General features: G+C 35.3%; 1 protein-coding gene and 1 long non-coding RNA gene across 2 annotated transcripts in view; both read right to left on the reverse strand.

The window, feature by feature from the left end:
* LOC133191713 (uncharacterized) overlaps positions 1-12,981 on the reverse strand; it is a 136,440-nt gene that overhangs the window by 21,796 nt on the left and 101,663 nt on the right. The window lies entirely within an intron of this gene.
* LOC133191723 (uncharacterized) lies at positions 8,783-9,392 on the reverse strand. The gene is made up of 2 exons (XM_061327460.1): positions 9,248-9,392; positions 8,783-9,213 (listed from the first exon to the last, which is right to left on the reverse strand). The coding sequence occupies exons 1-2, from the start codon at positions 9,390-9,392 to the stop codon at positions 8,783-8,785; spliced, it is 576 nt and encodes a 191-aa protein (XP_061183444.1).

Genomic DNA, 12,981 nt, shown 5'->3' on the forward strand with positions numbered 1-12,981 from the left:
AAATAACAAATCAAAAAAGACATCTATATTGTAAAACATAATTCTCATTATATTGCATGGACAGCAGTTAAACACTGGCCTGTCATAGATGCCTAATAAAACATTGCAAATAATGACTATATATTGTCATATGAGCCAGCAAGGAAGGGAGGTAAGGGGAGGGTACCAAAAAGAATTGAAAGCAGTTACTCACTGACCTGCCAATGACAGCAGTTATACTCTGACCTGTCTCAACCATGCATCTGCAAAAAGTTAATTTGATTTTTAATCCAGCTTAACGTGCATCGCTTGAAGAAGACATAGAGCAGCAGTTGAACACTGACCTGCATGTTAAATACCCTATTAAAATTGAAATGATTTCATCCTTATATATCTATGTAAAGCATTTGAATTCCAACGTCCCAAATGTTGAATACAACTTTCTGAATATCCTATTTGCGCAGCATGAGTGGCCGCACCTATACGAAAACTGTGACCTTTAAAACGCTTGGGGTCAAATCCTGCAAAGGATATGGCTTTTGAAAGCTGAGAGCTGACAAACGAGTAAGTGACTGGGGTGCCGTCTACAAATTGAAAAAACGGACTTGCTGAGTGAGATGATTTTGTGCAATACTCATGCAGGGCTTGGACAGGACAGAATTCACTTCCCGAACTCCCTGGAATAGAGATAATTATAGGATCATTTTTCTTTTGTGTTTTGTGGTGACGAATGACAATTTGAACACTGTGTGGCAGGTACCCATCAGCATGGAATGTGACATCCTGTACTTGCAAAACCCGACCTCTGTCTGCTATTGACTTTACAACAACCTCTCCTAACCGTAGGAATGCATTAAAACAAAGGAGATACAACGCTTTTAACAACAATTGATTCAGTGGCTGAGATACTGTCATTTTAGTTGCCTTGAAAAGTTTGTGCAGGATCTCCTTAGTGATGGGTAGCCCAGTATCTTGTGAAGGTAACAACCTACTACACCCTTTAAGTAATTTCTTAACAATAAAAGTTTGAGTTGGGTCAGGGAGGTTCAGGAGTTTATGCAGGTAACTCAATGCAGACACATGTGATGCAATGCTACTGGCACTGTACTGTTTTTTGAATAGATAACCGATGAAATTACAAACATTTTGTAGACTCAATGGAAGAGAGCTAGGACCTTTATTCATAGTTTGAAATAAGTTTCACGACTGTCTGTATGCAGCACGTGAAGCTCCCGAGAGCGACGCAGCCAAAATGGAACAAGTAGTTGAGTTTAGATCTGCAAGAGATGAGAGGGGATAGAAGTTGGCAGATGGTCCAGGTGAGGAGCCTTCTCCCTTACTGCCTGAAATTAAAACGAGATAACTTATCTGCTATAATATTAAATTTTCCTGGAATATGCTTTGCTTTAAACCAAATATTGTGCGACAACGAAACAAGAACTAAGCGGCGTACTAAACGCATCAAAAGTTTGTCCTTACTAGATTGTTTATTTATGATATGCACCACTGCCATGTTATCGGACATGAATAAAATTTACTTATTGCTCATTTTTGAACCCCAAATTTCCAGGGCTAGGACGATTGGGAACAATTCCTTTATTGCAATATTTATATTGGCAAGGCTTTCATCCCATTCACCAACAAACCAATGAGAGCCAAAAACTGCAGCATAACCCAAAGACCCTGACGCATCCGTATATAATTTGAGGGTGTCTGAGGATTCCCAGGCCTCATGAAACAAAACCGATCTCCCGTTAAAATGCTCTATGAAGTGAAGCCACATAGTTAGATCTGCTCTTGGTTCACAAAAAAGGCGAATAAAGTGATGCGCGCTTTTAATACCTATAGTTAGATCAATCAAGCGTCGTAAAAAGGTCCTTCCAGGAACTACGACTAAACAAGCAAAGTTTAAAAGACCTTTAAGAGACTGAAGATCTTTCAGGGTGACCTTTTTTTTCTTATAATATTGCAGAAGCACGTTGCGACATTTATCGATTTTTTTCTTGCGGTAAACGACTAACCATCTCCTGAGAGTCAATTTCTATTCCATAAATAGTCAAAGAGATAACTGGCCCAAATGTTCTCTCTTTGTTAATAGGGATGTTAATTCTCTCACACAATGAAAGGAAATTGTCTAAATCATGCTTGCATTTGTCTGAATTGCCGGGCCTAAAAAAAAGAAACCATCTAGAATGTGTGACATTCCTGAAGCACCGAGCTTAGACAACATAACCCACTGTAATGCATCACTCAACTTTTCAAGTATTTGATATGAGCAGCTAGCTCCCATGGGTAAACAACGTTCAAAATAAAATTGTCCCTTCCACGCAAAATCAAGAAGGTGGTAGTCGAGTTCATTTACTTGCATGATACGAAACGCATCTTTGATGTCTGATTTCGCCATCAGGGACCCTTTACCAAATTTACGGACCAGAGCAACCACATCATCAATAGAATCATGAAAAATTTCAGCATTTTCTCTTGGAATGTTGGAATTTACAGAGTCATCCTTAGGATATGAAAGATCGTGAATGATCCTAAATTTATTGGGATCAGATTTAGGGACAACACCTAGAGGAGAAGTTTTAAAATGTGAAAACGGAGGATATAAAAACGGCCCTGAAATCCTATCATTGGCTAAACCAGCATTAATATAATCCTCAACAACCTGAGGATGATCGATAGCGGATTTGTGATTGTGAGGAGGGTGAGTTGATGGGGTTGTTGTACATCCTAATCTAAAACCATATTTGATGCCATTAACTAAGTACTGTAACTTGGAAGTGTCATAACCCATTAATTCATTTTGTAAGTTTTCCGGGTTTATTGGTGTTGGTAGGCGCCTTCTCCCGTGGGGTAAATGTCTGGGAGACTTTGACTCCAGAGCATTGTACTTTGGGATGGGGGCCATTACAGTTTTGGCATGAATGGGAATATCTACATTGTTTGGAGTTACACTTGTGTCCTCTGTTGTATCCGTAGCAAAATTTGTTTGCACGAAAGGGCTGATTTTTTCCCACATAAGGATGAGATTTATTTACACAAAACCAAGCTCTGTCCACATAGCCACTAGGAAACAGGCAATGAAAGTGTAGCCGTCACCAGTTCCCAAACGATTTCGCTTAACAACAATGTTTATTCCACTCTTAATAGTTTATGTTCAGAATGTAATAAGATCCACTGTTCATGCAAACAATGTGAATATTCTTCTCTTCCTGTAACAAATTCTAAAAATTCACTTACTTCACCAAATACTTCTAAAATCTCAAAACCAGACAAGAATATTCATAGTTTTTATACCAAGAAGGTTACACAATCTGCTAATCCTGCCATATCCAAAAATGAGAACATACCATGCAATAATGGATTTGGTTTGGTGAAAAAAGGTTTACGATTTGGAAATCTAAACATATGTCATCTAATGCCTAAAATTGAAGAAATTAAAATGCTACTCCATGACAAACAAACTCTAAATATTTTAGGACTTTGTGAAACCTTCTTGAATGATAAAGTCAATGATTCTGAGTTGTATATTGAGGGTTTTGATATGGAAAGAAAAGATCGCATTTTAAGAGCAGGTGGTGGAATTATTGTCTACATTTCTAATAATATAAGATATAAACGTAGGCCTGATCTTGAAATCAGTAATATTGAAACAATTTGGCTGGAATTAAAGATTAAAAATTCTAAACCAATTTATTACTGTTCAGCATATCGTCCACCATCTGCTCCCTCCTGCTGGGCAGAGGACCTGGCTAGAGAGATTAACTGTGCCTCCTGCTGTGACGATGCAGAAATTATCATAACAGGTGATTTCAATATAGACTTATTCAAAGAACCCCCACAAAGTTGGACATATGCTTTAGAAGAGTATGGGTTTTCACAATTAATCAAAGCACCAACCAGAGTAACTAATACCTCAAGTACCCTTATAGATCACTTTTATACTAATAAACCAGAAAACATATGTGAAAATAATGTTCCTTTTATTGCTATCTCTGATCACTACCCTATATGTGCTACTAGAAAAACTAACTGCATGTTAAAAAAAGGAAATCACACAGAGATTCAATATCGAGACTTTAAAAAGTTTAATGAAAAAAACTTCCTACAAGACTTGAAAGATGTAAATTTTAATCACCTCCTCCAAATGCATGATCCAAATGAAATACTTACAGAATTTTGTGAATTATTCAACAGTGTTCTTGACAAACATGCACAAATTAAAACGAAACGAGTAAAGAGCGAAATCCGACCTAAATGGCTAACACAAGAAATCAATGATGCTAGACACTTGCGCGACTTTTATCACAAAGAAGGGGATATGGAAAACTATAGACTGTATCGGAACAAAGTCAGTCTTCTGATAGACAAAGCAAAATCTTCATTCTACAAAACGGCAATTGAGAAAAGTTCAAATCCAAAAGAAATGTGGAATTATCTAAATCAATTATCCTCAAAATCAAACAACTTAACTCCTTCTCATGTGTTTTCTAACGGTGCTATTGTTGATGACTTACAGGATATAGTGAATGCTTTCAATATCCATTTTACGGAGGTATCCAAAAAGCTTCTTTCTGAATTACCTAAACATCAATATGATCCTAGTATATTGAAAAATTTTGTAAAGTCTAAGCTTGGAGATGAAATTTTTTTTGGTATTCAACAAATTGATCAAAATGAAGTTCTAAACATGTTGAATTCCCTCAATATCAATAAATCAGCTGGCATCGACTTCATTGGACCGCGCCTTTTAAAAACATCATCTAAATATATATATAAACCTGTAACTCATCTTATTAATGCTAGCATACTTAATGGTATTTTTCCAACAAATCTAAAACAAGCTAAAGTAACACCTATTTATAAGAAGGGTGACAAAGCTGACCCTAATAATTATCGTCCGATTTCTATCTTACCAACGCTATCAAAATTGATAGAAAAGCATGTAGCTAAGCAAATACAACAGTTTACTAATGTCTTTGATCTATTAACACAATCCCAATCAGGATTTAGAGAATTCCATTCTTGTCAAACTGCACTCACAAAACTAACAGAAAGTTGGCTAAATGCAATGGATCGTGGTGAACTAATTGGTATTACATTTATTGATTTCAGTAAAGCTTTTGATTTAGTAAATCATGACATTCTTCTACAGAAATTAATTCATTACAGGTTTGACCATTTGGCTATTAAGTGGTTTAAATCGTATCTTTATAGCAGGACGCAACGTGTAAAAATTGGAACATGTCTTTCCGATATCCTACCCGTCACAGCAGGAGTGCCGCAGGGTTCAATTTTGGGTCCGCTTTTATTTTTATTGTACATAAATGATCTTTCATTACATGTAAAAAACTCAAAAGTTGACATGTTTGCTGATGATGTAACTCTACATACTAACAATCATAATCCAAAATATCTAGAAAATGTGTTGAACTCAGATATTTGTGAAATTGAAAAATGGTGCTCTCAAAATCAAATGGTATTGAATGTAGATAAAACAAAATGTATGTTAATGGGCACGCAGCAGAGAAAATCCAAACTAATCCATCCAAACTTACAACTGTATGCTTCAGACAAAATAATTGAGATGGTTGAGACTGAGAAACTTCTAGGTATACACATTGATGATAAATTACAGTACTCTGTTCATGTAGACTCAGTTTGCAAAACCTTAAACTACAAGTTATTTACATTACGCAAGATAAAAAAAATTCTTCCCTTACATACCAGAAAACTGTACTACAATGCATATATTCTACCTTCAATTAATTACTGTTTGACTGTTTGGGGAAATGCACCCCAAAACAGTATTGAAAGAATATTTAAATTACAAAAAAGGGCCGCTAGGATTATTCTCGATGCAAGTCCTGATTCTTCTTCTAAACCATTGTTTGAGAAACTTGGCTGGCTGACAGTTTACGAGCTAGTTGATCTATACAAATACATTTTATTATTCAAAATATTCAATGGTATGACTCCTGAATATCTTTGTGAGTTATTTGAATTTCACTCTTCAACTTCTTATAATCTGCGATCTGAATCAAACTACCATCTTAGATTACCAAAATTCCGTACAAACATATTTAAGACCTCTTTTCAGTACTCAGGTGTACATCTGTGGAATAAACTACCACAACAAATCAGGCTTTCTCAGTCTCTACAAGCTTTTAAATGCAAGGTAGAAAATTACATTGTTAGCCGTCGAATAAATATCTGAGCAAATATTTCAATAATTTTTTTTTTCTTTTCAATTTACTACATGTACATGTATTTATATTTAAATACTTGTGTTTATGATTGTTTCTTATTTATATGTAATTATTATCGGACAAAGACAAACTCTGTATTCATACTTCTGAGACTGTAATCATATGGACTGCAATATGTTAATTTGTATATTTGTATGTATATAATTATATGTATCTGTACTTAATATCTAGAAGGCCCTGGGGAAGAATAGTGCATGCACTAACCAGGTTACCTTCTTTAAATAAAGTATTATTATTATTATTATTATTATTATTAATGACCTAGCACCCATGGATGCTGCTTTTAGGAGAAGTTCTGTAAAGGGTTTTTCCCAAGGCAAATGTGCCGATTCTCTAATCTTTCTGAAAGATTCATCATAGTTTCATCATAGTTTCTCCAGGCTTGATCAACATGAAGCCTGCTGATTTCGCGGACTGTATAAGCGTATTTAATCAGATTGCATGCCTCTTGGGGAAATTTTTGTAAGTAAATGCAACTAAAAAATATGAAAAGCATCTTTTCATTGATTTATTGATAGCGGGGTTTTGCTTGTAGATGCTCGTTGAAATTTTGCATGCCTTTATTGTTATTGATAAGGGTTCTTCATTTGTGGATGGTAAAAGTAAGCGCATCTCCACATATTCATTATTCCAAATTTTTTGCTTGATTTTGGGAGATACCATTGCCCCAAGAGGCACACAATCACTTATTTCAATAGGAACATGCTCATATGACCTGCTTGCTGACTCACTTGCAAAAACTGTGTCTAATAATGATGTAAATGATGAAGCAGCTGCGGATGACTTTTCTTTAGATAGCGCTGGAGCAATCTGTCCATTTGGCTGGCTTGAAGTTAACGCTTCAGGGGACAACGCCGTTGTAGCTTGATACAGAGTTAGAGGTTGGGACGTTGATGAGGCAGCTGCGGATGACTTTTCTGTAGATAGTGCTTGAACAATCTGTCCATTTGGCTGGCTTTGAGTTAATGCCACAGGGGGCAACGCTGTTGTAGCTTGATTCAGAGTTAGAGGTTGGGACGCTGTGTGCGTACATAAATTCTGTTGTTGTACCAGTATTTGTTTTGCCAGCTCAGCATAGTCAATCGAGACTTGATTTGACACTTGAGTGACAATAGGCCGAGGTTCAAGACTTGTAGTTTGATGAGTGGCTCCTTGAGTTCCATCAAATGGTTCTCCTGTGCCGTTATTCTGAGGCAGGGTTGGTACAGATGTAGTTGGTTCTACCACTGTAATCCCCGGGGACTGAATCCTCCTCCTTTTCCTCGGTGTTTTCCCAGCTTGTTTAGGAGGCATTGTTCCTGAAACATACCAAAACCGTGTAAAACATGCCAATTTGGTAACCGTACCTTATAATATTTACCTGGTTATATGACTGGCAAATCATTTAAAGAAATACCCAACATTCGCTTTTATATATCTTGTCACCTTACGATATGTGCGAATATATTAGATTTCGATTAAACTAACACTGGGTAGCAATTAAAAACTTTCTCAACACAATCATTAACATTAATACGATAATACATAACCTCTTATCTCAATTAATCTATAGGTAAATTCCATTCATATCAACATTGTTAATAAACTTGATAACAAAAACCACTTTTTACAATTCCAAATGCGACTAGTACATATAAAGACTAATCTCTGTACTATTATTTAATATGTGGAAAGGTATATAAAAATTCTGAACGTAAACTCCCACACAATGAGTACATATATACGGCCTGCTCTGTACTATTGCTAAACAACGTGGGTAGGTACAGGTATACTTTGTACCCAAACTCCCAGCAATAAGTACATACATATATACGATCTACTCTGTACTATTGCTAAACAACGTGGGTAGGTACAGGTACACTTTGTACCTAGACTCCCACACAATAAGTACATATATACAGCCTAATAAACTTTGTACTATTGTTAAAAAGGTGGGTAGGCACAGATAAACTTTGTGCCCAAACTCCCACACAATAAGTACATATAAGGCCCAAACTCTGTATCATTGTTAAACAACGTAGGTAGGTTCATACATAAACTTTGTACCTCTACTTCCACATGATAAATACATATGGCCTAAAACTCTGTACCAATCTTAATCAAACAGATAAAATATAGACTCTGTACTATAGTTTCCTACATATTTTGCACCGAAGAATAAACAATATGGGAAACTTTGATTAATCCGTAACCATGTCCAAATAACTAATCGCTACATAAGACGGAAACCATTATCATTATGAGCAACATGGTCCTTAATACAGCCATCGAGATTAAATAACAGAACAAATAGGGCAAAATCTGCTTTATACATTATGTATTCACAGAAACAAGCTAACCAAACGTGCCTGTGTAATTATGATTATTTGGAACATATTTAAATGCCTAACCGTAAGTCAGTCATCTACTTGTCTTTAATAAACGACATTGTCTGACAGAGTATCTAACTTTATCTTTACGACCTAAATCTTTGTATAGCCTACCATAAGCATAAACACCCCACTGTGCAATACATATATAATGAGACAATGTTATACTGGCCTTAATAAGTTAAGCGATTGAATCACTGCATTCCTTATACTTCGAAGGAACTTCCGCATGGGCTGGTCGTGCGAGGGGGTGCAGCACAGATGTACGCCATCTGAACCCAGATAGCTCAAGTCATGCCAGAAACCCCTGTGGCGCCAAAAATGAAACCCCGGCAAAGACTGGGTCCTGAGCTCCAGCTGCGTATTTGTCTTTACTACTTTGTCATTAAAGCTTTTGCAGGCTGCGAAAGGCAATCGTCGTATCATCTGTCCAATTACCACCATTTTTACACCGACGCCATCCCGCAAATATGCTGCCACAGATATGAGGTCTCCGTTTAACTTTTCACAACAAGTCAGATCACTTATATCATTTTCCCCGACCTGTAGGAACATAATATCTGGCGGCGAAATGAAATAGAAAAAGTTCCCTTCTAGCACCGAGTCCTTGAGATACATTAAGGTGGCGTAAACGAAGACCTCCTTTCCCATGGAAATTCACATTAAAACTGTCATCCAACTTCAAATTAATTATACCCTTACTAGAACAATATTCCTTCAATCTACGGATGTAAGAATGTCCAATGATACAAACACCAAGTCCAGAAGCCATACTTATCAAACGTCACAATTAAAAAAAAAAAAATAAAAATAAAAAAAACCCTCTTCGTACGGCTACTTAAACGATACCCCCGCACTACCAGACTATAAGCCGACTAAAATAATTTAATCATTTTCAAATAACGTAACTTACAAAACACAACTTCTTGGCTTTCTTTAAGCGTCAGCTTCAAATTTCTTCGAAATATACGTGTTTCAAAATATACTGTGGTCAGCGTGCGGGTATCAAAATACAACTGATCCGCTCAGCTGACCACGTGACCCTAGCTCGTTAATTATTGGCTGGAAATTTCGCACTCCACCGGCGTTAATCCCCAGCATGCTATATTTATTGCATAAAACATTACACACATGTAAATAGTAAAATAGGAAATAGCAAAAAATTATAATCATAATTCCTCTTGCGTTTAATCGCAAAAGTATTGCGTTTAAACGCAAAAGATTGCGTTTAATCGCAATCTTTTGCGATTAAACGCAAAGTGTTTTGCGTTTAAACGCAATATATATTGCGATTAAACGCAATCTTTTGCGTTTTCACGCAATGATTATTGCGATTAAACGCAATGTTTTGCGATTAGACGCAATAATTATTGCATTTAAACGCAATAAAAACTAGTAGACTAATTGTTCTCGAACAATTAGAGGTCTTTCCACCTTCTTTAAATTTCTTTGATTTTTATATTTTACTCTCTAAAGTTAATTTAAAAAGAGTTTTAAAAAAGTTTAATTCAAAAAGAATCCATAAATGGCTTGAAAGATAGAAAAAAATGATAATTTTTAAAAAAAATTGGAAACGACCTTGACCTTTGACTTTTAACACATATTGAAGGTCAAACGTCAAAGATCACATTGAAATTTGTTCCATGCTTCTATGACTTATACTTTTAAAGTGATAAGGCTTAATTTTAAGTGCAAAGATGTTAAAGGGCAATAACTCATATAAGGGGTCATCGTATCCTTTCGCACTGAATAGAGTGAAGTTGTGTCTAAAGACCCTGAAGACATTAGCGAAGGTTTGATGTCTCTACGGTCTATGGTTTCAGAGGAGTAGCGATAACAACGTTTTTTGCACAAGGGGCAATAACTTTCAAAGGGGTTAAGCTTAGGGGACAAGAATGAAATCTTTGAAATAGTTGAAGAGTACATATTAATTAAGTAACGATACATGATAAATCTTTAAGGACAAAAGTGCTATAGAAGAAAATATATTTCTCATATATGGAATGACCTTGACCTTTGACCTTCATATAAATTTCAAGGTCAAAGGTCAAAGAATCTAATGCAATTGGTTCCATGTCTCTACGACTTATTGTTTAGAATTTTTTAAATTATTTGTAAACATCAAAAACTTCCAGGGGCAATAACTCATTGAACGGGTCAACGAATACTTTCGCAATGAAAAGATTGAAGAGTCCCCTCAATTAGTCGAAGACATTGGCGAAGGTTCCGTACCTCTACTGTTTACGGTTTCGAAGGAGTAGCGATAACAAGCTTTACAGTGAAAGGGGCAATAACTGCGTAAGAAGTCCAAAGTTCAAACATGGAGAGGGGGGGGGGGGCATTTTTCAGAATAACTTTTAATATCCAGTATCATGAACTATAATTTTTTTTATAAGTCTTGCAGTTTCAAAAGTCCGGGTGAGAAATAAAATAATAACTAGTAGACTAATTGTTCTCGAACAATTAGTGGTCTTTACACCTTCTTTAAATTTCATATTCATGTATTCTTCATATTTAACTCTCTACTGTTTATTTTTATACAAGAGAAACCAGAAATGCCTTGAGAGATGGAAAAAATGAAAATTTTAAAAATTTTGAAATGACCTTGACCTTTTACAAATATTCAAGGTCAAAGGTTAAGGGTAACATTGCCTTTGACCCCATGCTTCTACGACTTTTAGTTTTAAAGTTATAAGGTTTAATAGTAAGTGCAAAGACATTAAAGGGCGGTAACTCATATAAAGGGTCATCGGATCCTTTCGCACTGGATAAATTAAAGTTGTGTCTAAAGACCCTGAATACATTAGTGCAGGTTTGATGTCTCTACGGTCTACGGTTTCAGAGGACTAGCGATAACAAGGTTTTTCGCACAATGGGCAATAACTTTCAAAGGGGTTAAGCTTAGGGGACAAGAATGAAATCTTTGAAATAGATTTAATAGTACATATTAATGATGCAAAGACAGATAGTATATGTTGAAAGACAAAAGAGCTGTAAAAAGAGTTTATTTCTCATATTTGGAATGACCTTGACCTTCGACCTTCAATGTCTAAGGTCAAGGAATCTAATGCATTTGGTTTCATGTCTCTACAACTTATCGTTTTGAAAATTTTTCATTATTCGTAAACTTCGAAAACTTTCAGGGGCAATAACTACTTAAAGGGGTTAATGAATCCTTCCGCACTCAAATTCAGAGCGTCTACTGACTTAGTCGAAGATATTGGTGATGGATTAGTATCTCTATGGTTTACGGTTTCGGAGGAGTAGCGAAAACAAGCTTTTATTGCGAAAAGGGTAATAACTCTTGGAGAGGTCAAAGTTCATATACGCAGGGTCAACTGCAAAAATCTTTTAAGGAGTACATTCTCATGTACTATAAATCTTTGCGATAAATCTTGAAACTCAGAAACACACTTGGCGGAAAAATAATAATAATAAACAGAACAATTTCAATAGGTCTTTCCACAGAAAGGTGGAAAGACCTAATAAACATAGAATTTCAAGAGGTCTTTCCACAGAAAGGTGGAAAGACCTTAATATTTCTTTCTCTGAATTGGCCTCAACGGGCTTCCGTAGTCATGAATTCTATCGTCATATTTGATAAATATAGCAAATGTATTGTGAAAATCAAGAAAAAATAGCACAATTTTAGTAATATCTAAAAATTAACACCACAGACCCCTACTTTTAATTTTCTTTTCTTCATATATAAGATACTTTTGACCATTCTTCTTAAATTCACTAAAATGTCATTACTTTCAAATGATTTTTTTGCTTGTTAAATTTTTAATGCCAGAAAAATGAAATTTTTTGAGTGCAAAAGGGTCAAATAATTGAACATGCCGAGTAATTTGAAAAATTTTTCATTGTCACACATTTTAATTTGTCTATTCAAGATGAAATAAGATTTGTTTGTTCCCATAATTTATTTGAATAGAAAAAATTGGAGGAAACACTTTAAAAAATTATATATGTGTAAGACGTATTTACAGTGCAAAAAGGTCAAACTAAATATTCTGTAGCGCCAAAGGAAGCTCATTGACCCCCATTTTTTGTTTTGATTTTTAATTAAGCTATGTGTATAAATTCTAAAAATATACTTGATAAAAAATTCTCATCACTTTTGATGGCAAGATCCAACCTCTTTAAAGGAAATGATATTTTTTTAACAATTCAATTGATACAGAAACTATTTAATACTATTAAACAGTAACAAAGAAAGTATTGTTGTTCGTCGTGCAAATAGAAACATTTGCCGGATATCTCATCAAAGGCATTCCAGATCACTAAAACGTTATTTGCCATATAGTTTGAGAAAAAATAGTTGAAGCATTAAGTAAGAAATTGTATAGTTTTGAGTT

Source organism: Saccostrea echinata, unplaced genomic scaffold (genome assembly GCF_033153115.1).
Source record: "Saccostrea echinata isolate AGI-Se365-2 ecotype Australia unplaced genomic scaffold, CSIRO_AGI_Sech_v1 ptg000024l, whole genome shotgun sequence".
NCBI classification, from domain to species: domain Eukaryota; kingdom Metazoa; phylum Mollusca; class Bivalvia; order Ostreida; family Ostreidae; genus Saccostrea; species Saccostrea echinata.

Bases quoted from the DNA above. Each gene is read 5' to 3' on its own strand.
- LOC133191723 (XM_061327460.1), bottom strand. From the start codon at position 9,392: ATGGCTTCTGGACTTGGTGTTTGTATCATTGGACATTCTTACATCCGT. The intron at 9,214-9,247 runs GCCACCTTAATG...ACTCGGTGCTAG, and splicing joins GAAAGGAGGTCTTCGTTTAC to AAGGGAACTTTTTCTATTTC.